At 37.5% G+C, this 27,162-nt stretch overlaps 1 protein-coding gene across 2 annotated transcripts; it reads right to left on the reverse strand.

Annotated features, from left to right (window-relative positions):
• Window positions 1–77: 77 nt before the first annotated feature.
• Window positions 78–25,988, reverse strand: TXNDC11 (thioredoxin domain containing 11). 2 transcript variants are annotated; one of them, XM_030460107.1, is made up of 13 exons: window positions 25,753–25,986; window positions 21,810–21,884; window positions 21,315–21,531; window positions 20,494–20,591; window positions 18,511–18,640; window positions 12,126–12,219; window positions 10,902–11,014; window positions 9,515–9,715; window positions 7,399–8,182; window positions 5,717–5,862; window positions 5,100–5,209; window positions 3,980–4,060; window positions 313–1,118 (listed from the first exon to the last, which is right to left on the reverse strand). In XM_030460107.1, the coding sequence occupies exons 1-13, from the start codon at window positions 25,896–25,898 to the stop codon at window positions 491–493; spliced, it is 2,823 nt and encodes a 940-aa protein (XP_030315967.1). In that variant the 5' UTR covers window positions 25,899–25,986; the 3' UTR covers window positions 313–490. The 2 variants fall into 2 exon arrangements, with proteins under 2 accessions (XP_030315968.1, XP_030315967.1); XM_030460108.1 differs by lacking the exon at window positions 21,810–21,884 and having other exon boundaries at window positions 78–1,118; window positions 25,753–25,988.
• Window positions 25,989–27,162: the final 1,174 nt, after the last annotated feature.

A 27,162-nucleotide genomic window follows, 5' to 3' on the forward strand; every position in this document is an offset into this window, starting at 1 on the left:
TACAAAGTGCTGAAGTTCTAGAACAGAATAGTTGTAGCAAGATGACTTTGTCCATTCAAGTTTACTGATTACACAGATGAAGTATCTCTATTTTAATGCAGCAAAAAGAATGCACTGTAAAGGGAAAACTTCAGAAATTATGGAAAAGTATAAATCAAAGGTCTAATTTCTCCTGTAACAGAGAGCCAGTGACAAATAACTGGTCCTTAGTCAGAGGTGCTTCAAACTGCTGCCCTTAAAAATCAGCATCTTTAATTTATATGGATAGGTGTTTGCAAGTTAGTGCAATAGTAAAGTGCAGGAAGTGTTTTCCATTCTCCTCTTCTCTTTAGATGTGGGTATTAATAAGTTGTTCAAGTATACAAAAATATTCTGTTTTGATTTTTTTTTTTAGAACATGTGGGGGAAGATGTCTTTAATTGCAATAAATTTCAATAAAATTTGCATAAATACCTACCCAATACTGTATCATTTGACTTTGTGTATGCAATCATTCTGTCCTGTTTCCACTACTGTGCTCTGTCTCTGTGGTATCAGTATTATCAGTCCTCTTTTCCTCTGATGTGGCAGTAGCTGCTGAAACCAATACATCATTATCTTCAGAAAGTGTTTGCTCTGACTGAAGGGATTCTTTAATTTCATCTTTGCTCTGTAGCTTTCCTTCCCTTGCTGCCACTAGGATTCTCAGTAAAGTATTCTCTTTAAGGAGGTTTTCTGATGCATCAGCTAATTCTTGAAGCTTTTCAGCCATTTCTAGTAATTCTTGATTCTTCTGGTCATATGTTGCCTGTAACTGCTCACTATGGAGCTGCAGAGTCTTGTGCTGCTTTTCCAGTGTGTGTTTTTGCTGCTGTAGTCTATGTTCCTCTCTCCTAGCTTCAGTAAGCTGTGCTTCAAGCTGCTCATGGGCCTGATGAAGGGCATTGATTTCTGATCTTAACTTCTGAATTTCTCTCTCTAAGTGGGAGATGTGTCCTTGCTGTAGAACTCTCTCTTTATGTAGGCATTCTTTGGTACAGGGCTCTGATGAAGACAGACTTGAGTGATGTAAAATAAATTTAAGGAGATTGGGAAGGTTAACTGAGAAGTCTTCAGGGAACTTCACACTTTGTTCCTTCCTAGAAAGACATAACAAGTTAATACTCAAATAGGTGAGAAATCATCTGCTGTTCAACTCCAACGTGATATCTTGATTTTTTTTTTTTTAATCAAGAACGGTTAATACAGCAGCTAAGAGAAACTCACTCGTATGATAAGGATGGAGCACAAAGTATTTTCTTTCAATGAACTCTTTAATTATTCCAGTCTAGGTGCTGTAAGCATATCTGCACTGGATTGGTATTTATCTGCTAGCAAAACTTCCTAGTGCATTTCAGGAATCAAGTTTTACTCCTAAAAAGCATCCAAATTATGGCTTACGAGCTTGAAATACATAGGGCAGCATCCCTGTTTAGCAGGTGTGATCTGTATGCAGTGAATGCACATCTTTGACAAGCTGAAGGAGAGCATTTAAGTGTTATTAATTCTACATACATTGTTAGAAATGAAGTCCAGATGTATAAAGCTACCTGATGGTAAATGTGTATTGTAGGCCTGTCTATGTTATGCTAGAAAAAAGTAGCTTAATATGCTCCAATATCAGGAGGGAACTGCAAGAAGCAGAAAAGGACAGTTTGCTTTTAAACAGTAAGCAGTAGTGTCAGTCAGAAGGAAGGGCCTTTTGCTGCTAAAAACCTTAATCCTTTTACTTGTTCTTCTTTATGTCACTAAGGTGAACAAGGAAGCAAACCCAACACGTGTTTTAGAAGTTTTGGGGTTTTTTCCTACCCTTAAGGTCATTTCATGGCTGTGAATACTAAGTCCAACATATGAAGAGGTAGGCCCATTGCTTTCTGCAACAAACCCACTCTTAACCTGACAAAAGAGTTCAAGGTGCTTGAAGACCAGTAAGTCTTCCTACTCAAGCAGATTCCTACTCAAGACTACTAAACACCAAAAGATACCTACAACCTCTAGCTGTGTCAAATGTTAAAATGATTGCCCTTTCTGGACACTTAGCACACTTCTATCACAAAACATGGGAGGCTAAATTGTCCTCTGAGAACTAGACAGGAACTAAGTCTTAACCTTCTCTTTCTGAACCAGTTACATCTTCAGCCTTTCACTCAGTGTGTTCCAGTATAACATGAGTTTGCTACTTTCCTGACTATTAAAACATCCTGAAGTGTAAGTAGTTCAACTGGGAAGCCAGCTAGTATTTTATCATTTAATATCATCTCTAGCCTTCCCTAGTAAGAAGCCCTTTGGTTGCCACATTCATGATATGTGGTGTACATTCAGATCTGGGGTAATTATACAATTCAGAGAATGGACATAGGATAAATCCAAACAACCATTATCCCAAAGCAAGAAAGTCAGATTCAAGGGCAATGCCTGATGCCTAAAGTTTACCACTGCTGCTCCTGTACAACACACACCATGGAAAACAACAGTGTCCCCACATGTGTGCCATTATATTTGAGTTGCTTACCCTGTGCCTCTGGGACAGGGGAGTTAGTCAGTTACCAGCCACAGTTGTCTCAAAAATACTTGCTGTGAAATCCAACCATTAGCATATGAGATGTGGACATATGCTAATTTTGTTTACTGGGGACTACTTACTGTATTTCAGATAGAAGTCAGATACCATATTTCATCAATAACTCAAGAACTTCAGCCACATCAGGCTAGTGTTCATAAAAATGAAGCTATTTCTGGACACATAAGCAACATGATTTTTCTTCCCCTGCAGACTTCTGGTGATCAACCAAGTTACTCTTGTAATTACCATCATTATCATTGTTCACCCATTCATGAATCAGTTCCCTTCCTCCAATTTGGCTTTCTTTCATTATCCCAGGAATTATTCTTAATCCTAGTTGTCTCCTTGAAACTACACTTCCCTGTCCTGCACTCTTATTTCTTGGCTTTCTTTGGGCTCTTGCTTGCTGTATATAGTTTCACTTCAACAGCACATACACCTTGTTTTACTGCTAATCTCCTCTGGATAGATTTCTCTGCAGGTGTTAAATTCCTATCGAAGCTTCATTTGTTTTCTGTTGTAAAGAAACAATGCAAGGCTTCTAGAATGCCAAAAATCTGCTTTGTTTCTCAGGTACAGCACTTGTTACTGAGTCAGAATTAAAACAAAAAAACTTCAGCAATATCCACAAATTTCAATGATGTAATTCTATAGTACCTGTAGAATCAGTTATCTGCTGGTTTTTTTAATAAAGTTACTGCTAACAAAAATTAGTATTAAGGACACTAATGACAAAATATGTGTGACATTTCAATTAAAAAATTAGAAAACTGAAAAAAAAGTACTTATGTCCAAGTGAAATAGTGAACTGTTGGTTTAAGGAAGTAAAAAGATATTTCAATGACCACAGTGTAAATTTACACAGGATGTTCTTACATGAATTAACTTTACTTTCAAGCATGACTTCTGATTGACACTACTACACCATGGGTAAACCATAGTTAAAAAAAACAAACAAAACAACAACTTTAAAAACTTTAAAAAACCACTCCAGTAGAATAGTTAAAAAAAAAACCCTTTTGCCCATCCTGTAGTCAGTCACTCATTAATTGTTTGAACAACACCAAAACATTAATTTTAAATGCAACCAAATAACAAGGAACATTAACTGAAGATTGGTAATACTGCTATTCATAAATAGACTTACAAACAGTTTAATGACCTTTGCAGAGAACATTCACTAGCTGCATACCATCAGCTATCCATGTCTGTTGGCGTTTTTTTGCTGGTTTTTGTTGGGGTTTTTTATTATTTGTTTTTAATTAGATTATGCTTGAAGTAAAATGCATATATAGAAATGAGTTACTGTTTGTTTTTTTCCCTCTACTAAGTCATGTAACCAGGTAATAACTTAGTAAAATTAAAATTAAAAACCCACAGAGAAAAGAATCACTATACCTCTGATGAGGAAAAAATAAAATAGTTGGGAGACGGTCTGTCATGAATTCCCATGGAAGATCATTTCGAGTGGTATCAATTCTGTTAAGAAAAGACACACTGATGAAGATACCAGGTAAATGAACAATCCTTTTTTCTAGTAAAACACCATTTTAGGGACTGAGAAGAAGGAAACACAAGTATCTGAAATTGTGTCTAAATGTGTTGTGTCAAAAATATGTTGTGCAGAAATATGAAAATATGTCAGCAGAAGTAATTACTCATATCCATTATGATTAATCTCAGTTTAAAAAGGATCTGTAGGATTTTTTTTTTCTAGAAAACTAGGTACAGTATTCCACTCAGCAAGTAAATTGCACAGTCACTTTTGTACACATCTTCATGACATACACACCCTTCCTTCTCCGGAACAGACTGCCTATCAGTTTCAGTGCTGTAAATGAATTTTTTTCTATTCATTGATTTGTTCCTCAAGTACAACTCTGTATTTTCTCATGTAGTTTTGTGACTGAATTGCTTTGCTTCTTCCGAAGAAAAGCACATTGTTCAAGGCACAATTTTATCTCAAGTTCTATGCAGAAAAGGACTCAATACTTCATGAATTAAACAAACAGCTGTTAAATTGCTTACTATGATTTCCTTTGTTTTTTTTTTTCCCTCTGTTTTTCATCTTCCCCCATTCCCAGTGGGGATAGAGGGGTCAAGTGAGCAAGTGGTTGTGTGCTGCTTAGCTGCCCACCAGGGTTAAGCCACAAGAAAATGTATTTTGCTCATCTCAGTTTCTCAAATGGAGTACTACAGGATACAAATTACCAGACAGAAGGGTAAAAATTAATTTCTGCTGATGTTCTATTGATTCACTTTCTAAAATTAGGCAGCTTCAAGATTAATTCCTCTGTTTAAAAGAGTAATTTTAATTAATATAAGTAACTACTTCAGTGCAATTGAAAACCACCAAATTTATACTGAGGAAAACAAAATTAGGCAGAGAAGTGAATCAGATGGCATTCACAGCTACTACTGGAAGACTGTAAAGAGAAAAAAAAGTAATTATTTTCTAAACTGATGAACCTGATGAACTTAAATTATTCTAGAGAGATAACATTAGAATCTTTTTTACCTTGCCACAGTGAAATTATCTGGAGGCAAAAGCCGAGCAAGTTGAATAAAGATGTGATTAAGAGAAGCACAGAATCCACACCACTGTGCATAATAGAGCAGCAAGACATTCTGGAAAATGAAAAGGAGAAGAGTTTGATTATCTGTTGCACTGAATCTACAGTAAAGGAGGACTAGTCTACAACATTTAAAACCTGGAACCCTTAAAATGTGAAAGTAGATCCTAATGTTATTCAACTATTACAAGCTATTTACTGTTACCCTCTGTCTCTTTTTAAAAAATTAAGAAGATCTGTATTTAAAACACACAGGAAAAAAACGACACATCCTCTACCCAAAAAAGCAACCCCCCAAAAATCCAACAAACCTTGAACTGTGGCAGAAACCTGTCAGCTTATCAGTTCCACTGACTTTTTGTTTCTTGTAACGCCAGATGTTCTTTTGAAGATACACTTAAATCACATTATTCCAAACAGACTTTTTAAAAAAGAAACCTTTCCATTTATTACACGATGTTACCAATAACTTGGGCACAATAATGTAAAAAATTAATGAGACCCCCACCCCTCAAAAGTCAGAAAAATGATTTGCAATAAACTTTTGATGATGTGTATGTACCTTTTCACTTAAAAACACAGTATCATGAAAGGTATTACTCGTCACTTCAGTTATTACATGCTGTTGATGAAAATGGATTGAAGGGTCATCAACAAGATGCCTTTTCAAGGGACTGTAGAGAATGCTGAAATTTTTTATGAAGTTCTCTGAAATTAAATTGATACATAAGGTTATTTCTTTTTTTTGGTCAGGTTTTACTTTGTCATTCAGAAGAATAAAAATATAATATTAAAAACACTAAAAAATAATTCCTTGATCAAACAGAAGTATCTTGTGCTGGCATTTCCAGTCCAAAACCCAGATGCAAGTTAACACTGGTATGTTTATACAAACATACAAAATAACAGATCAGGAAGTTTATCTCCGAAATGCAAACAGAGTACATTTAATTTTATATTTACTATTCAGCCTTTTTTTTTTTTCTTTTTAGATCTTAAGATTTGTAATATCTATGCATGATAAAGTAATAACTGAAAGGAGGGGCCAATTAGAAGCCATAAACCTGAATTTTTAGAAACCATCTGTAAAAACTGAAAACTTAATTGTTAATTGTATAAAAAACCAAACATGAATCACAGTGACTCCTTTACAAAATATGTGGAAGGAAAAATATTTCCAGAAGTTCAGGTATTAAAATACTGAGTGTTACTCAGCAGAGAAACCCTCACCGTGCTCAGGAAATCCCGTGACGTGAAAGAAGTATAAGACAGAAAGTACTGGGAGCAGAAAAGGGAAGGAAATGTGTTATCTCCTCACTCTGATCTTAATTTTTCCTTTTCTGACCATCCTTTTATGGTCACAGGGCTTTTTGTTTCCAGAGTGTTTTTCTGGATGGTTGGGATGGAGGCAGGGTACAGGACTGGATGGGATCTTTAATAAGAACATGGCTATTTGTTCTACATTGTACATACTTTTGTAGTTAGAGATTTATGGCACAAAAGGAAATGTAATTAATGCTAGAAGAATTACATTGACATACCTTCTTGAACAATTTACTTTAATACTGCATTCAGCAGAATCTACTTGCATATTTACTACTTACACTGCTAACACTAAAACCCCTGCATTTTCTGAAGGTGGAGAACAGGTAAATGCATGTGGTTAGGCATGTTATCCACGTCCATGTGAATCAATCAGAACTGCAATTGTTGGGTTGGCTGGGTTTTGGTATTTTTTTTCTCTCCTCAAATTCAGCTAATTTAAAACTATTTGTAAGTTGGTTTCCAATGACAAGATGAAGGGCTAGTCTCTACTGGTCAGAGGGTAGTTATCTGATGAAATTCTGGGATATTTTAATACACAGAATAGCTGAAAAGACACCAACACCATTAATATACAACATCTTTTGTAATATCAAATGTGTTGGATGCATAGATATTAATTAGTAAATTAGTTTAGATTTTACAAATTCCTTCAATGCATTGGGTAGTCAAGATCCACACATTTTAATGTTTACTTCCTTTAAAGTAAATTATTTTTGGCTTATGAAACATAGTTCTTTCATCACTTAGAATACACTTCTACTGCTTGGTTAACTACTAAATAAATTAGAACAGAATAAACTGTGATTCACAATGTTGAATATAGTCTCACTTTTCATTATGGCATTAAGTTTTCCATTCATGAGCTTACTTGCAAACTTAATCTCCTTATTTCAAACATTTGTACAGTGGATACCATACCCAGGGTAGATCTAACAAGTGACTGATTCTGATCCAGGACATAGTGCACTTCTTCTTTCAGGTCAACAATGGTAGCAAATTCCTTAAGATGAGTAGATCTTGTTGCTCCGAGTCTCTCTGCATATATCCAAAAAAGGTTTGAATCCAGTAGATAGAGATTCAAGGTTTTGTTGGTCCTGCAGCTCAGACCAGTAATATTAGTGCTACTAATATGAAGGTCAGGAATAAAACAATTCCTATCCTCAATGTGAGGAATAGAATGCTGGGTGTTATCTTTCTTCCCATGGGAAGAAAATGCTACTTTGGGGGTCTGAAAGATGGTCTTCTCAGAACTGATGAAACTTAAAAAACGCCTGTTCACTGTCCTGCAACATGCAGTGTAATAGCTAAATGGACTATAGAAACTTAGGAAATTGCTGCATTCTATGGTACTTGATATAACTTGAAAAAAGGTATGTTCCTGGAGGTAGAAAGAGTCCAAAGCTGCTTCTATCTCTAAAAAGTTACAGTGTGGCACATGGACTTTATTTGGTTTGACACCAAGTGTCTGGTTAATGCAAAGCTCACAGACATTGTGAGTTCTAGATATTGAATGCCACTGTGGAAGCACCACTGTGTTACAGCATGGGTACTTGGTTATTGAAAATGTTTCTGGCAATTTCATATGTGCATCTGGTACAAAGGAATCAAAAGCTGGTGAATCAGTGTCTCCTAAGTGTTGAGATTCTGGCTCAGCTGCCTGGCTTTTATTACAGTTGTGGTATTCCAAGGCCACTTTGGTAATCTACAAGGGAAAGGGAGAAGAAACAGAAAGAAAAAGAGGCAAGATTAACAAGATTTTACATAATAATTGAATGTACAGAAGAACAAAAAGCCACTTAAATTCTGTTACACTGATCTCAAGGTCCTCTTTGCATCATATTTATTATCACAGTGCAGTAACACTACGCATTAAGGTTAAATCCCACTACACAACTCATTAAACAGTATAGGTTCCTGAATTTCCCTTATTTTCTAGTACAAGGCGAAAATCCATGAAAGCATTCTCATATTAAGAGGGAACAGAGATTTTTTCAGGTATAGGTGGTACACGTATTTTTTTAACATTAACTAACAGTACTGAAGCAATGACAGGCTCTCCCAAGCATGGGCATATAGTTATAATCAATCCTGCCGGTGTACTTTGCAGACAGTAATGTGTGACTTACTAGAAGAAGGAAGAAAAAAAGGAAAAAAACAGAAAAAGTCTGCCCCCCAGAGCAAACATTCTTGTGCTGAATCACCATCTTATTTTTCACAATGAAGGGGAAACTAGCAGTGAAAAAAGCATGTGTATGGACCATAGAAGGAATTCTCTTTCAAGGAGGTACATAACAGAACATAAAAGAAAGGAAAGAGGAAGTCTCTCTTCATCCTCATCTATCACATTAAACAGAATCAAAATACAGAACATACACAGATTTCTTACACAAGAACACTTAGAAAGGAATCCTAATTATCAAAGGGATGTTGAAGTGTGACATCTGGAGGGGTGCTGTGTCACAGGACCACCAGTATTAACATGTGGTCTACAGCAAGAGTTTGTTACAATCTTTAGGAATTCCTTGTTAGATGTTTTCATCCTGAAAACACTCAATTAAATACCTAGAAGAAACTAGACCCCTCCTACTATAATCTAGCCCAAAGATTTTAACTACCTTCACAGCGAATTATGAGAACAAATTCTGAACAAAAAATTATCTGCAATAAGAAATCTCATTTCAGTGAACTACTATCAGAAAAAAAAGAATTGCTCTATGGGCTTTCAACATACAACTCGACAGCCTTGTTCTTTGCAACTGCCTTAACGCCAAGTGCTTTCATTGCCTCATGAAACCCACAGGATGCCTGCAATAAACATCTCTTTGATTAAACAAGTTGCATAATATCTCTCTATCAAAGTGAAGATATACAAGATCCAGCATAAGGGAGTTGTGATAATGGCTTGAAAAATGTATTTTTAAAAACAACTTAATAGTTGGAATGGTGAAATATGTCAGAACTAAGCTCAGAACCCTGACTAGAGTTCTCAAGTTCTAGTATTTTTGAAGTAAAAAAAATAAATTACTGCACTTACTTCATCTAAAAGAGGATGCATTTCTGCTAAGGGATTGTAAGGTATAAATATGAGGAGTGCTGGTCCTTTCTTCAGCTCATTGTTCAGAAGAAGGCTTTTTCCACCATGTGGTCTCAGCCAGCGGATCAGCACCTCTCTATTTTCTAGAGCCCACTTGCAAATGTTCTCAGCAGTATAGTTCATGATGTCATTTGGATAGAACTTGAAGGGAGAAAAAAGAAATATTATTTGTCCTCACTTGGTTTCGTAATGAATGCAGTTGTCAAATACAGGAAGCTTCATTACTGTAATGCCTAATATTCTCTATACATTTAGCAATTCATATACCCTTTCTTTCCCTTTGGGAAATATTTCCAAATGTTCATCAGATCACAGTAACACACATAATCTTTCAGGCAAAAAGTATTCTACTAGGTAAATGCCTCTTTTCTTTTACTACACCTTTATAGTCTTTTTTTTCTTACTTGTATAACTTTTTTAATAAGTGAAAAAATTCAGTCTTTTAAGTTGGTATCCTCACATATCTTGATAGCCCACATATTAGAAAATTTTTTCCTACCACTCATTCATCATAATAACTTATTTTAAAGTAGTCTTTTAAGACACCAACATAAAACTGCATTTAAATCTGGTATTTCTTATTACTGAATATGGAGAAAAGAAATGCATAACAAAAAGTGCTCGTTGCTTCTAGGGTCATTTTAATAAATTAAGGCAAGTTAATCATAAATCATTTGCACAAAAAAATAGCTTTACATGTTTACCAGTAATGTAAAAAAATTCCCATTGTCCCTTGTCTCAATTGAATAAAATACACATTACAATATTTCACAAAATTTCCACTCATTGTAGCAGTGTGGATAGATAAGGTCTTTAGGCCAAACAGCAAACCTGATAGCTACTACTTTTGGTCCTAGTCTTCTACAAAAACAAGGCACATAGATTTTGTAGAGAGATGGCAGGAGCAGTGGAAACTTGGATTTCAGTTTAAAGGTATTACATTATATTGGTTAGAAAAAATAATGCATATTAATTTAATTGAAAATTTATAATAACTTGGCCACTTTGTCCATATCCTCATTCAAGCGGCCTTCTATTTCTGACCCACTGAAAAGAGAGACCTTTTCCTATAGTCTTTGTGTAGTCATTTTTGAGGTGCTTGAGCTTTGGGGATTTGTTTGAATAGAGATGGTCAGCTTGGGTCTTAGCTATTGCTTACAACAGCTCCTGACTGGTAGAATGAAATGGGCATTATTGTACAAAAATACTGTTCTTAAAGATCCTGTATGCTAAAGCTCTGCGAAACACTTCTTCATGGTCTGCTACGACAGAAATTCAAGCTCCATGTACTTCCTCAGAGTCATTAAAACATAATTACAATACTCACCAGAGATGTGTTGACATGTCTGTGCAAATACACACTGCCTGAATGCACCAGTGAGACCTCCTCTGCAACACGTTTATCTGTGATCACTCCAAAGCGTATTGTTCCAAGGTAATCTGAAAGGGCCAATTTTCAGTTTTTAAACACAATCATACATTCAAATTCTCACCTAAAAGCCTTGGAAAAACACCCTCAGACCAAAACACAGAACATGGCTATGCAAAGACACAGAAATTTTAATGAATAGCAACTGCCAATATTGCTGATTAAGCAAGATACAAGAAAAGATGACAAGAGCAGGCAAACGTGCTCCACATCTTGCACTCAAGCTACAGAGAACTTGAACCTGAATTGTCCAATTCCTCAATTTGTTTATTAAATATAGAATGTGGTACAGATGCACCTTGCTATGTGTTAGGGCATCTCAAAAGCCAAGATGAGATACACTTACAAGGAAAAGGTAAGAAATTAACTGTTTACATGAGGTACGTTTACAGTAAGTATTTATTACAGTATTTCTATATTTATAATACATACAAACAAGGATAGAATGCTTCCCATCTTTACATTGCAAAAAACTATCCCAACATATCAATGGGGACATTACAGAAGAAAATACAGGAGAACAGGCTCTATTATACAGCAAGTCAGTGGCACAGTAAAAATCAGAATAATGATACCAATTTCTTTCATTTGCTGTCATGAAGAAATGGCTTGAAATGTGCCAATCTTAACTTTCTTGAAGTTCTACTCAGAATTTATGACACCCCCCCAAATGTATTAATCATATACAAAGTTTGCATACTTATATGCAAGAGTTTTTTTATTTTAGATCATTAATGGAAAACAACAGGAAGATAATGCTGGTCTGATCCAAAACACTGCACAAGACAAATACTCTTGGATTCAACTTGAGTAAGTGCTTGTCTGATTATAACTCTAGATGAGCTGCAGATACACATTTAGGTTTTTGATGGAACTGTATCTTAAAATACCCTTGATAGTGGCCTATCATATACTTTAGTCCATGATAGCTGATGATATAATAAACCTTTTATGTCAGGAATCTTCACATAGTAATAAAAGACAGCCTCATAATTAGATTGACATCCAGAAACACTCAAAAGGGAGTAATTCTCAAATTACTAAATATTGGAAAGAGCTACTGAAGCTCAAACACGACTCATTCACAGATGCCTTAACTTAAAAAAAAAATGAAGTTTTTACCTTTCTTCAGTGAATGTAATGCTGATGTGAAGAATGTTAAATAACCAGGTGGTTGAGGTGAAGCATTGAACTCAAAATATCCTAAAACTCCAGGCTGAAATAATAAGAATTAGAGTTAGATAAGCTATTTTCAAGTACAAATTTATGGGGCACAACAATTATTAGCCTACAGTAAAACACAGAAGATTTTAAAGTTACAACAGTGTTTTCAGAAAAAGTCACTTTATGCTGCAAGAAAAAATTTAATATTTAAAAATTGAATGGAAATAAGTTTTAAAGTTGTCATTCAAAAGCTATGTATGAGAGGGATCTTACAGCTGAAGAGGCATAAGCTTCAACCCACATATTTCCTATGTTAGCTACTGAAGCTCACTAAAACTAGTATTTGCTTTACAACTATTCTGTGTCAGTTCCAGCACAACCACAACTATGACTTCTTTTAGAACAGGAATATCAAATGTGATTTTTTCAGAGTATAAACAAGTTAAATTGTAATATTTCAATTGTTCACTATGTTGCACATGTTTAACAGCTACATATGAATTCATAAATTTCATGCCTGAATACTTTAATTGCTATGCCAATTTATCATCCTATCATTAAGCTATCAAGCATTGTAAACTCTTTCAGTAGATCCTGAAGGAGTCAATGAGAGACCAGCTGCAAAAAACTCCAATGAGAGCTCCCCACATCCTACCTGCATATCCAGAGACTTCTTCAAATAACCAAAGGGACAAGACTTAAATTTAAAAGGCTCCTCTCTAAATAGGCTGATTGATTTTATCAGGTATGAAGCCTGAATGGCTTCAAATTAAATGCAGGAAAAGCATCTGTGAGAAGCTGATTTCTCTTGTTCCAAAATTTCAATTAAATTTTGGTTTTAAATTTTGCAAAATATAATCCACTAAAAATTAGTATTAATTATGGTTTGTAATGCATCACTCAAATTGCCTCAACAAACCTTCAGGACAGAAAAAGTGCTGGAATTTGGTTATTCTCTGTTATTTGTTTCCCAATTCCAACATTAAATAAAGAAAGAGCATTTGACACAGAAAGCAAGAGCACTCTAGGGATTTGTGGAACAAAAGATTCTAGACTCACTGATCACCCATTTGTGTGGCAAATATATTCCTATACAAGTATTATCATTTGGTATTTTGGAGGCTGCTTTATTTTTTGTTTAATTATATATATACATTTTTATATTTCTTTTTAAAACACAAGCATATATATTTACCTGTTACAGACAGTAGTGACACTAATTCAGTTATTTATACCAGCCACATGAATTGCACTAATTCAGTCTGAATTAGTGATTTCTGGACGTTTACCACCAACACTGTTCATTCCAACTAAAATCCTGCTGCTTTTAGGCAGGAACTATATTTCATGAATGAATGCTAAAAGCATAATCTTGTTCATAAAGATTCCTTCAAGAAAATATTAATTAAAAAAAAGGGATACAAGCACTTAGTGAAATTTCTACAATTACAATTGTTAAGAAGAAAATAAATATAAATAAAATACAAGGAAAAAATACAGAAGTGTAATAGCACTCATACTTTTTTATGAGCAATAAACAGGTTAGTATCCAGTGTTCATCTTTTTCTTTCTAGATCTAGTCAGATCTACAAATACTTACGAAGTTATTTAAAAAGGTAATGTTCTGATACTGACTGCCAGTTCCATTGTACACTAATAGCAGCTTAAGTCTTCCAGATTGTGAAGAATAAGATGTTTCTGTGAGACATTTTGGAAAACACTGTAGTGGGAGAATATATAATAAAGCTATATGCCTAATGAGTAATCTGGTTAATTTATGTCCTTTTAATTATCACCCCAGAAGAGTTGGGGATTACAACTCCTGTTGTAATTACTGTGCTACAGGCTGCAATTATACATATGATCGAAGTGTCTAAAATTATATATTTCTTCTCAAGTACCATGCAAGCTTTCCTGTTTTGTCAGAGCAAAGAGATTCTCTTTCTAATAGCAACTATTCTGTTCATTTTAACAAAACTGAACACTTCCAAGTGCTAGCAACAAACAAAGAATCTTACTCAATACAACTGAGATTCAAACCTTACAGAAAATATCTCAATGTAAACAAGAAATTACTAGCTCTGAATACAGACATCCTAAGAGGAGTCTGATGGCAGCAACTCCCACTTCCTTTCATGCAAGAACCTCTAAAGCTGGTATAGCAACAGTTACCCACAATTTATGTGGGTATCTACCTACAAGATGTTACTGATGATCAGCTGCTTTCAGGCAATCATCTGTGTGGAGCTATGGATAACCACCTTCAGGTAGGCAGTTAGGGATCAACTGAACAGGATATGATTTGATGCTATATAGAGCGGGAAGATAAAATGGCATGTGACATAGGGGTAAAGACACCACATTAGGACTGTTGGCCTTGATACAGTAGTGCTTACTGGAGCTTTTCTTTGCAACAATTTTCAGCACCTGTCTCATATTGACTGTCTGTCAGGAGACAAACTTGAGAATGTCAATAGTGAAGAGTCATTAGTACTATCTCCTAATGTAACTCACATGAAAATACAAATTCATTAATTGCAGCATAGCCTACTTCTCTCTAGGCCTCTACACCAAAGGAACAGAAAGTGATGTGTGATGTCAATGAAATCAAATAACAGACTTGACAAAACTCCTGACAATTATAGAAAAACATCTTCATAGAATTAACAGAGATCTTCAGGTGAGTAATTTTTACTGGAGAACAGCCAGCATGGTCTTATTAATGAATCATGCCTCAAGCCTACCACAATGCTTCAAAGAAATAAGCAAGCATGTATATGACTGATCTACTCAGTATATCATAATCTAGTTCCCCAAAGGCCTACAAGAAGCTACCAAAAACAATGGAAGACATTAAAGTGATTAACTTTTTCAGTCAAAGCCAGCCAGCCAGGATGTGTACTGAATCTCAGATAGTTCGACATTTTCTACCAACACTTTCAAAAGGGAAGAGAAGGGTGAGGAACAAATTTGCAAAGGTTACTGGGAATCATCAAAACTACAGCTGATTCAGAGGAGTTGCAGAAAATATTAAATGACTAGCTGGTGAAAGAGCTCTGAAAGTGTGAAATATAGGGGATGGAGAGGAAAAAACCACACAGCTACTGATTAGCTTTTACAATTAAATAAACTTTCACTGCTCAGTTAATTAATTTCTCTTTCAATTTGTTTGTTTATTTTTATGTTTTAGCTATAGTTCATTAAGACAAGGGAGGTGATTTTTTTTTCAGAACCTCAAACTTGTGCAAGCAGACAATTCCCGCCTCATTTTATCTGTAAAGACAGGAAAGAAAATAGCAAGAGGAAAGGAATGTGTTATCTCTGGGGAGCAGAAAAACCAATATTACATACTATTACTGCTATACTGTAGAAATGCAAAGAAGAAACTGTTGCTTTATACTGGATTAAATTTACAAGTAAAATATGTCAACAACACGGTATTCAGAACTGAAAGCAAATTCTCACATCATCATTTAACAAAGGCACCACAGCACCCCTTCAAAAGAGAGCAAGCTAGTAAATTAGATGCACTTCTGGGTCAGTCACTGCACAGTTGGTTAATGCTCAGGAAGCATTTCTACACAGAGTAAAGAAGACAACTGACACAGTGTTAAGACACATGGCAGCTACTTCCCAGAGAGACCAACTCCTTCCTTACCTCTCCCAAAGCCAGAAAATTATGAGCTCCTTCGGCACATTTCATTTTCATAAGTGAATGAAGCTTTCTGTCTAACTACAGGCACTGCATGTTTTCTTCCTCTGTGCCACAGAAGGATGAGCCCATTTCTAGTAGCTGGGTTGGTCAGATAAGAAATGAGGCAATGCCAGCTTGGATTAAAACGAAACTGTTATATCTCTACAGTTAAGAAAACGAAAGTTTGATCGTGGGTACTTACAGGAACTATGTACTATGTTAGGAACTGCTGTACTGTACTGATGTACTGATGTAACTTGTATCTTCCTATACATTCCAAGATTTTAACTGCTTTCCAAAGGCGATTTTTTCCTTGCCCTCAAAAAATACTCATCCTTATCCAGTTCCAGTTTTGCATTACTATCATTCCACTACCACAAAAAACCCCCACAGAAAACACAGAATTTTAGCTTTTGAGTCGACAACCAGAATTTTTTTCACGAGGTTTGAGCGCCCTCTTGTGCTAGCTACGCAGCATCTCACGATAGTCACGATTTAGTTGCAGGATGGACAGAACACCGCGAAACACAAACCTGCTTAACACCACATTTAGCTGGATTCTGTTCATCATTATTTCTCAGAAATAAACACATTCTAATTAATATAAACCCACTAGATGTCAGTACCTCTTGGTTTGATTCAACTTTTAAAAAATGTTTTGGATACTTATCTCAGTACCTTTACACAACTTCCTGGTTGAGGCACTCTAACACGTTTAGTGAGTTTCAATTCAATTCAGACTGGATAAAGCTCCCGGTTTTCTATACTAGGTACTTTTTCCAGTCAAAGGTTGCCTACTGGAATCTGAATACAAGACTAAAGCACCAAAAGCTTCACTGATTAGATGGAAAAGGACAACTATGGATTATGAAGTCCTGGTTATCAGAAAACTGTCAGGCAACAACAAAATGACCTTGAAACAAGAGTGCAGCTTTCCTTTAAGTGTGAAAACATATCCTGAGCCACCTTGCAAATCAACCACTCATCTAATAAAGTACTGATCTACTGCATACTCCAGATTATACATAGAGTATATCCTTGGATTCTATCTGTTGTTCTGAAACAGATCAAGAAGGATGGGAAGTGAGCGACAGGCACCTGCTCTGTGACCTCCTGTTTCCTTAATATGTGAGACCTTCATACAAAAGTACAGAGAAACAAGGAACAGAATGGGCCCTGCCTAAGTGCAGACTGGGGATCAGCTACAAAGGTTCTTTTCAACCAAAATTTTCTAGTCAAAAGTAAATACCCCTCACATCAGTTTGCAGAACCCATTCCCTAGGAGCACAAAGGACTGAAAATTAGATACTGATGTGACAAGTTTTTCAGAAAATATTTTGAGCTTCAATTAATTAGCTTTACAATAAAGAAATCAAAAAACCTGATCCCAGCAGACAGTGGTCAGAATGCCCAATGACCTACCCTTTACTGTCTTATCTTCCTTCCCTCCTGCTAAAAAATAACATTTTTAACAAAGATCAAAAATCAAAGGAAGACACTAGGCAAGGCTCTCAAAACAGCAATTGATTTCTGCATTGTATGCACTTCCAGTATCTTACTGAAACTTTTTCACTTTTTAAACACAGGAGTCACCTCCTGAATTATATCTTCTATGAAAGTTCCTCAACTTTCATGGAAAACATAAGAAAATGTTCCTATCAAGAGCAGGCAAACGTATCAACATCAGACAAAGACACACAGCTTGCTATCCCTGACTCAGTCCCCACCTTAAACATTGGAAAATGAAACCCATTAATAGCTCCTGAGGGATAAACTGAAGCGTGAACATAAGCATAACACCTACCCATGGTAAGTACCACTTAACAGCACAGGTCCTGCTCCATCCTGCAGTACAAGCAGCCATTAGAACATGCACTGAGTCAGAGAGGAATTCAGTTTCATTTTGAAACAGTGAGAAGCCCTTGGCATGTTCTGGCCACTACTACTGCATCAATTTGTTGGTTAAGTTTTCCATTCTGCTCCAATAGTTCATGGTTTAGTAAGATGATTGTACTTCTCTTATTGTGCACTACAGAAATTAACAATTCCAAAGCATTATAAATGGTTCTTTTGTAAGAGCATTTTGTTTATTTTGAAGTTACTAATCCACTAGTATTGCTATCAATCTTGGTGCCTCTGAACACAAACAGACCAAAAATTAATAAAACACAACGCACCGGTAGATTAAAATAATGAAGTTATAGTATACAAACTGATTAGAGACATTATTTCAACCAATTTAACATTTGCTTTTAGTTAACAGACTTATCTTATTAGAAAGGTTTAATATTCCTTGAAAAAATAAAGCAATTATTAGATATATCAAATGCCTTCCCAACTTAGTTTGCAAGATTTTTGCAAAAATATTTCTCCTTTCTTGTGCATATGTAACTTTTTGTTGAGGTAACAATTTTTTTGTCTGTACGTACTAAATTACTGTAAACTAAGAGAATCACTACATCATAAGAGTCAGTAAACAACATTATGAATTTGCCATTTAATATTTTTATGATTTTAATAAATTTACAGGGCATTGATTTCAGGGTCCTGGAAATAAACTAGTACTTTGGAGCAGATCAAATTTAATTGTGAAACAAGTCAAACTCTTTCTGAACCACAGTGGTAAAGCTAGAGAAGAGAGATAAGTACCTCATAATTTGAGAGGAAATCTAGTAATTTTGATCGAGACGAGATGTAGAGTAGTGGTGTCATCACCCGGCGAACAAACTTTTCAATATAAACAGCACTCATAGGGCCTTTGTATTCAATTGGTCCAAAACTAGTACCAAAAAAAATAATAAAACATTAAGACTTAAATTAACAGTAGAGGGAGTCCCTCCTTGGGGTGGCAGAGATAGGAGTAACATAGAAAGCATGCTCAAGTCTCTAGGGAGTTGCTCTCTGTGTTAATTAACAGTGGATTCTGTAAGTGAGAGGAGTTGTGTTACCACACTTGAAGTGCAATGCAGAAAGTACCTATGGGTAGGTCCAGCATGTTGGTGGGGGCACAGGGATGGAGACCACCTTTCAATCCCATTAAATAAACTGGCAAAATGCAGGTATGAATTACATGACCATATATAAATTTCTGCTTTTTCTGAAGTAAATATATGTGACTTAAAAATGCAGATCTAAAAAATGTCACTATTTTCACTTGACTTTTTATAACCTTTAGAAAGTTCAAACAGTACGAATCTGAAAAGATGCATTTTTTTTACTAACACTTTTACAAGTAGCACTCAGGAAAGCTGGGACAAATTCAGCCACCCTGCTGAAGAATAGACTCAGTGAGCCTACAGTTTCTCCCCCAGCCATCTGAAGAAACAGCTCACATCACAGTCAGTACTCTACAATTTCCAGAGCTTCTCCTTCAGCCTCCTGAAATCCTGAATATGCTTTATTATCACTAGGGTTGGACAAAGCATCACAGTCCAAAATTATATCAAACACAAAAAGCATGAGGAATTAGTCCATTTGCAGTGAAGAATTAATGTGATGCATTTTTAATAAAGCTTATACACAGACACTCTGAAAAATATCAAACTCACACTGAGATACCTATATTCAGATGCTCTGAAATGGTCTTCTAGAGCCCACTATGTTATTCCACATCCCAGGCTGGTTTCTTATGAACCTTTTTTAACAGCAACATACACTGCTTCAATGTGTCACATGCCCAGCACACAACATCTGAGGTTTAGTATCTCAGGCGCGAGGGATACATTCCCCTTTGGGGTATCAAAACCCATCAATCTTGTTGCAGCTCTGTTTAAGGTTACTGATAATACCCAAGTGTACCCATTTATGTATTGTAATTTCAGGATCAAGTAAGTTTAAGTCAATGTATATCCAAGTGGGGTTTTTTTATGAGGGTTTCAGTTATGGCAGTGCCATCTTGTGTCTTTTCCAAGTTCAGCTGACAAAGATCAGGACTGTTCCTCCTCAATACATAAATCCCCCCAAAAACCAAAATAAGCCTCTGTAATGGAAGAGAGTTGCAGTTCAAGACTAGAGTACACAAGTAAAATGGAAGCATCTGGCTCTTTTGTACCTAGCATCAGAAAATGTTTTCTTACCTTCTGTTCCACACAAAGGAAGAAAAAAAAAAAAAGACCATACATACAAATACTAAAAAATAAGTGAGATTGTATAAAATTTTACACAATGATACCTCAACATCAAGAGCATAAAAAAGTGAGTAACCAGTTCAAATTTAGAACTTTCAGTACATAGTGCCATTTAAGTATGTACTTAAATTTCACTAACTTTAATAGTCCTTAAGTACATACTTCACTGCTGTCACAAATAGGGACCACTTGATATAATCCATCTACAGAGCAAGCAGACAGATGAAAATAATATATAGACCTGAATTCTTCGCTCTTCATTAGGCAGAGAACTTCCAGGAGACACATATGGAAAAGAAAAATTCCTTAAGGATGACAGACTGCGCAGCACACCATGTAACTGACTTTTACAGCCTTTGCAGACACCTAAGTAGCATAGAGGATGAGCTTCACAAAGAATGTCCTCCTCTAAAACTATTTATATAACAATAAATACAGCATTTCCAAAATTTTATACCATATCTCAATTTTGTAAAACAGTAATAAAGAATGCATTAAATCTTACCTTCTATGGTATAAGTGTATCACAGGAAAATAAAAGAAATGTTTCTGCTTCCTGCATTTCCCCTGGTTCCACCAGCAATTTACAGCCACAAACAGCACCTGCAAAGCAGGTAAAAATTCACATGTAACAAAGTTCATTAGTGTGACCTTCTTTACCTAACATGCATTTTTTCCAATCCATTCCTCCTGTCTTTTCAATTCAGTATGCCATAGCTGCTCCTCTTCATTCTATCACACAAGACTTTTTTTTTAATTATTATTAGGTTTTTTGTCATTTTGCTACAGCAATCCCTTCTGCCACTTTTCCTTCTAGTTTTTAAGCTTCTACTCTAAATCCTTTAAATTTATGAATTTCATCATAACCCACATTAATTACTTTTCCTGTAAAGTGGAACTCAGAAGGCAGAGATTTAGAACAGCTACAGCTGTGAAATGTTCAGAGGTAGCCAACTGCTAGAAAGCAGTGCTATGGCTGCAATCATACACCAGTGTCTCCAAGGATCCTCAAACTGGAAGCAAACTCCCTGTATTTTCTGTCTGAAGGAAGGTGAAAATACCAGAAAACCCTTTACAAGAAGAAACTTGGATAGCTCCTCACTAAGCAGAAATAACAGAGAGATGAGTAGGAATCACAGGCTTTCTCAACTCATTCTAACACCCTGTATGTTAAATTAAGACAGTTGCCTGATTTACCCTAAAATTTTAGCCCACAAAATCCTACTGGTTCCCATGGGATGCCATAAATTGACAGAAAGTACCATCAGCTTGGATATTAAAAAGCTATTGGGTAATTTTTGATATTTGAATCTTCTCTGAAGTTACCTGGTCTGACAATTTGCTGGCCACGTGTTCTATTTCTTCTCTTGCTGCAACTGACTGGCCACACCATGGTGCATAGAAAAAATAAAGCACAATTTCTGAATCCTGACGAAGGTGATCTGCATAGTCTAATTGTCCCCGAAAGAGATCAATCACTGGAGATCTTGTGGAGAAAAAATTCACAGGAAGCTTCGCTGGCATTGTTACATCTTTTGCTCGGCTGCAGGAACAAAATTAAGAGTGGTTATTGAGTAATTACAGAAGTGTGCCCAAAGCCCTAATTTTTAATCTTAGCAAAGGTCATGCAGTGACAAAACTTCAGAAATTGATGCAAATGACTACAACTTACATTATCTGAGTTAGTTTAATGAAATACCATAAAAATCTAAAGATGACCCTTAACAAGCTTTAGAGAGTCACACTGTGATACCATGCATTATATTTATGGGTATGTTAGCTCACACTCTTATTGCTGGTTGCTATAGAGCACAGAATTACCAGGAAGAGTGATTTCTTTGGATTTCTTCCCTGGCCTCATCCTCTTTTAACACTTGTACTTTAGGTAACAGCACCCTGATAAGAAAAGAGACACTGGTCATAAAGTTTTGTGATGTTTATATAAACAGACTATTATCCTGCTTTATGCTTTGCTTAAAAGCATACTATACTTCTTTTCTATTGTATTAGGGAAAAATATGTAAAAATGCATTACTTTATTTTACTGTTTTAGAGCAAACTGCCAGATGTTCAGGGTACATTTCCTCTTCAATGTAAGAATATCAACAAATGGACAGACTCAATTTAAAGAGATTTTGACAGATTAAGTTTCTTTAAAAAATTAGTTTGACCAGTAATACCAAGAACATAACCAACATTTTCTACCAAATAAACAATTAAACAATCCAGAGCTCAGCATTTCAGAAGTTCAGAAGTTGTAATGGCATCAACTGCAAGCGAATTATATCTTTTTTATGTTGTCTTAACTGCAGTATTTTCCACTAGTTATATTTACACAAGAGCAAGTCAGATTAAAAACTGGGCCATACCACTCCAATGCTCAATATTGCCACAATTCCTTACATGACTGGAAGTTTTAAGACTGTGCAAAAGTATTTTTACCTGATATTTGCTCCTTCTCAAATAACTATTTTAGTACTTGTGATAAACGTATTGAGCTATGAACAATGTGCAACTCTAACATTAATCAGCCTCTTAGCAACACTGCCACATTCTCCAGCTTTACAATCATCCTGGTTTATAAGTACCACCTTTCCTTTTACAATACTGACCAAAAAAACCACAGTTCTTCAGTCATTTCCAGGTTACTGAGCATACACTTAAGGCTCAACATTTAAGAATCACTGCCAGCGTATTTTGTAAGTTACTGAAATTGTTATTGGTACATTAAGAGACAATATTTCCTTCAAAATCTAGAATTTGAAAAATATTAACTTGCCCTTCATGTTTAGAATCCATTAATTCCACTACTCAACAATTACATTTTCACACAAATGACCAAAAATCTAGTTCCTTCTATGAAATTCTACCTTTGTGCCTTCCCTTCTCCCCAGGTCTATAATACAGCACCTCCTTCCCCAGCCCTTAAGTTCTTTTATCACTTCAGAAATAACATCTCTGACTCCCTCCCATTCCTGCATGCCACACTTAGCCCCACTGCCGAATTCTTGCCATGATTTCTCACTGCCAGCTGGAGAGGGGACAAACCTGATGTGCTGCTGCTGCAGTAACTCACATGTCAGCATGCACACTCTGATTAGCTGCTGAACACAAAACAAGGCAGGGAAGTGTTGATCTCACATTAACACATAACTTTTTCAGAGACACTAACTAGTATTTCTACTTTTTAACTAGTTTAATGGAAGTGGAGAACATGTGTATGTTTAAAATCTCTGCTTCTCTTACTGAATTAAACAAAGTGGACAACTGGTTCAAGAGTTACGGTGAGCAGGCAGATGGGTACAGAACACAACAGCATAAGCCATAAAAATAAAATGGGCTCCAGATTGCAAGAAAGTGTAAAACAAATTAATAGAAGTCCCATGACATTAATGAGTCAGGAACTACATGACTATCTTCAAACATGAAAAAGCACCAGTTATTAAAAAACAGCACAAAATAAATCATCTGCTACAAGCTCCTTAAGCTGATCTGCTCAGTAGTGTCTCTCTCTGCAATACCAAATACGTAACAGTACTTCTACATGACACACAGGTTTCCAAAGAGAACAGCATTCTGAACCCCTAAAAACCATGCAAGTATAAACTGAGGATTACATAATAAATTGTACAAACACAATAATCTGTGTAATGTAAATATAACATTGTTTATTATAACACTGTGCAATTTACCTGATGCACAGAGCCTATAAAAGCTTAAAATCACTTCATCAGAACAACCTGGTAATAAAGGAAAGTACATGCAAGTGCCTACAGGATCAGCCCCTTTGATTGCAAGATCCTTAGAGTGGGGTTGTCCCAGAACACATTTGCATAGTGCCAGCAATAATTCTGGTTTCAAACCACAGGCTTTTCATAAAAAAACATATTCCATGTTAGGTCAGGCTTCAGTTGGCTAATACTTGAGCCACTATGAACCTGCAATATGTTAGAGCCCACTAACATATTGCCTTGCAGTAAAGGAATATTTCATTTACATATTTTTTACCCATTGGTCTCAAAAGCTATGTGTTGTGAGCACAGTGGTAATAACTGCTCTGGTGCTGAAACTTTGCCTGCAATCCACACTGGTTAAGTGGTGAGAAACTATGTACTCTAGTCACACTTTAAAAAGTAGTTAGCCATCATCCAAACTGCACATGGAATTTTTACACTTGAATTTTCTGTTTCTCACAGCAACAGAACAAGGAACACTTTTCTGATATTACTTTGTCTGTATAACTATAATCTAAAAAGCCAAACCCCTTTAATCAAACTTCCCTATACAGAGTACAAAGTGGCAAGAAGCACACTGCAAGCACATTCCATCTGTGAGCTTTCAAACACAACCAAAGGAACATGCAGCTTTAAAGTAAAGGAGAGCAGAAAGAAAAAGGAAGCATGATTGCAAGTATATTAAAAAATAAAAATTGTAGTTTTTTTGTAATGGACAATAAAACAGGGAAGTGATAGTTCAGATATTATTTACCATATATTCTGTAATTTGGCAAGAGCTTTACATTTTGCAATCTACACTATCTGGCCACTGTGAGATAGGGATTGCTGGAACAGAGGCACTGCTGCTCCCAGAACAACTCACTCCTAGTCTGAAAATCCACCTGGATTCATATAATATGTCCTCTGTGAAGTGGTGAGAAAAGATTACCTCAGTATTTTTCAGAAGTGTTATCTGTCAAGGGCTTCTTGGAATAAAATCTGTCATATTCCACAGAACAGGGACATAATCAGATCCTTGTAGCCTCCTCCCATTCCCAAAATAAAATACCAAATACTGTACATGTCCTTAAATTAATACAGCATGACTTGAAGCACAGAACAGTCACCTTGACCTAAAACACACTCAAAACATCCAGATCCCAGTTTATGCTCCAGAAACACGCTGCCCACCTGCAGCACATGTACGTGGCTACCACCCCACCACTCGACTCTCCCAGCACTTCCCGCTACATCCTCCGATTCCACAGGACACCAGGCCCTCAGCAAACAGAGCCAGAGACTTTTGCAACGGAGGAAGTTCCAGCTCCCAAGAGAAGCACCACCAGCCTGGGGTGGAAATCACAAAGCATCTTTCTGTAGAAGCAGGCGTGGGTGATCGGGGGTGTCGACCCGAGCCAGAAGAGCCCCGTTTCCCCCTGCTTTGTACCCCCACGCCGATGCAGCCAGCTGAGCACCCTGAGAAAGGGCTTTCGGCCCTGTGCCCTCAGTCCTTCTCTGTCAACTTCAGGTACGAGTTATTCTCCGAAAATGAGGAAAGCCACCTTTCTCGACAAAGCGCCTGACTCTCGATGAACGTCTATGTGCCCTAAAAATGCTGTCGCTTCTCCACAATAATGCGGGGAACGGGGCCTCCCCCCTGCCCGGCGTGGGTCACAGGGCCCGGTGTGGCCCCACCGCTGAGCTCGCCAAAGGCCTCCCCCGCCACACCAGCAGGGTCGTCACTGCCATGGGCATGGGCTGTCACTGGGCCCAGGAGGAAGCCGTCTGTCACCTCCTCCGGGAGCGGGCGCTCCTGACACGACCCGGCCCCGCGGGGTGCCACAGGGAGCCCGAGCACAGAGCGGGGCTCCAGAGGGCACAAGAGGTCCCCTGAGCCCCGGCACACCCACAGCTCCAGGGCCGAATGTCCACAGGCGGCCCTGCTCCAGGCCTCCGGGAACCGCACCGCTTCCACGAACCGCAGCGGCCCTCGCCCGGTCTCCGCGTGCCCCACGTCAACCCGGCTCCCTCCAACCCCCCGCCATTACCTGCAGGTGACTTTGAGGGCGACGAGGAAGGCGCAGCCCAGCACGATGGCCGCCCCACACAGCAGCTCGGGCCGCCGGGCCATCTGGGCGGCGCGAGGCCGCAGCCGAGGGGCAGCCGCGGGGCTGGAGCCACCGCATAACGACATCACCCCGGGCTGGGCCGGGCGGGGAGGGCTCCGGGCCACCGGCCGCTCCCGCTCGCACACGTCTCCCCACCGCCCGCCTGTCAGCCGCGCCGGGGCGAGAGGGGCGGCCCCTCCGCCGACAAACCCTCCGCCGCCACGTCGCACCGCCCCGAGCAGGCGCAGAGTCGGTGGGGCCTGGCGGGGAGCAGAGGGGACCCCTCGGGAAGGGGAAAAGGGAGAGGAGGTGGGCAGCTCTCTGTCGCTCAGGACAAACGTGATTATAACTGCTTCGTTTGCCTCCCGCGATGTGCGCAGAAGATGGTGAGAATTTCCTTCGCCCAGATCAGCAATTCCCCAGTGACTTCCCCGTTCCTGCGAGGACCGACCCACCTCCGGCAGCTGCTGCCCCCCCGCCTCCCCACAACACTGAAATTAAAGATTTCACACGTCCTTACTGAACACGGATTTCATGTTTAGTTTTGTCTAGAATTACTTCCAATAATTTACAGAGCACTTACATTAAACAAAGCATAAAATTGAGAAAACAATTCAGAAAGGCACACGATACAATCAGGTTTTGTCACAAATAACAGTCTCCATGGTACTCTACCTCAAGCTCAGTTTATTACAAACAATATTAAAATCAGCGTTGCAGCAGGTGGTATTTCAAGCACCAAGCTAATTTTGTACATCATGTACATATGCTGTACAGCACATCCAATGTACTTCAGCCTGAGCTGGAGGGAACAGTTACTTTATAAATTCCCCAAGCAACAGCTGAAGCTTAAGGTGGTGTTTTTTAAGATTGTGCTTTTATTTTGTGAATTGAAAGGGACACAACGTCCCAGACTTGTCATGTGTATGGGTATCACTGAACTTTGGTTCAACACTTTTTACATACACCATAAATGCCCAATTACTACATTCAAACTACTGAAAGTCATCCCTAAAGCTCTTCTAATTATATACGGTCAGTCAATAACAGAGAAAAGTACTCTCAAGAGGAGGGAGAAGGTAGTTATGGGGAAAAAAAATGAAACCTAGCTTGAGCTATTTGTAATGAATGACTCAAAGAAGCTTCACTAAAAAAAAGGAAAAGAAAAATTTAAATTAACCCAAAGCAAGCTGAAAACATGATCTTGCAGGGAAGCCAGAATATAAGCTTCAGCAATTAATTGTAAAGCCAAAAGGCTCATCAGTCAGGAGTCATCTCCGCCTGGGAATGGCTTTCCATTTCCTGTGGTTTGCAGGAAATGAAGTTTGAAGTACCATCTACCTTACAGAT

The sequence above is a fragment of the Calypte anna genome, chromosome 14 (assembly GCF_003957555.1).
Source record: "Calypte anna isolate BGI_N300 chromosome 14, bCalAnn1_v1.p, whole genome shotgun sequence".
Taxonomy (NCBI): domain Eukaryota; kingdom Metazoa; phylum Chordata; class Aves; order Apodiformes; family Trochilidae; genus Calypte; species Calypte anna.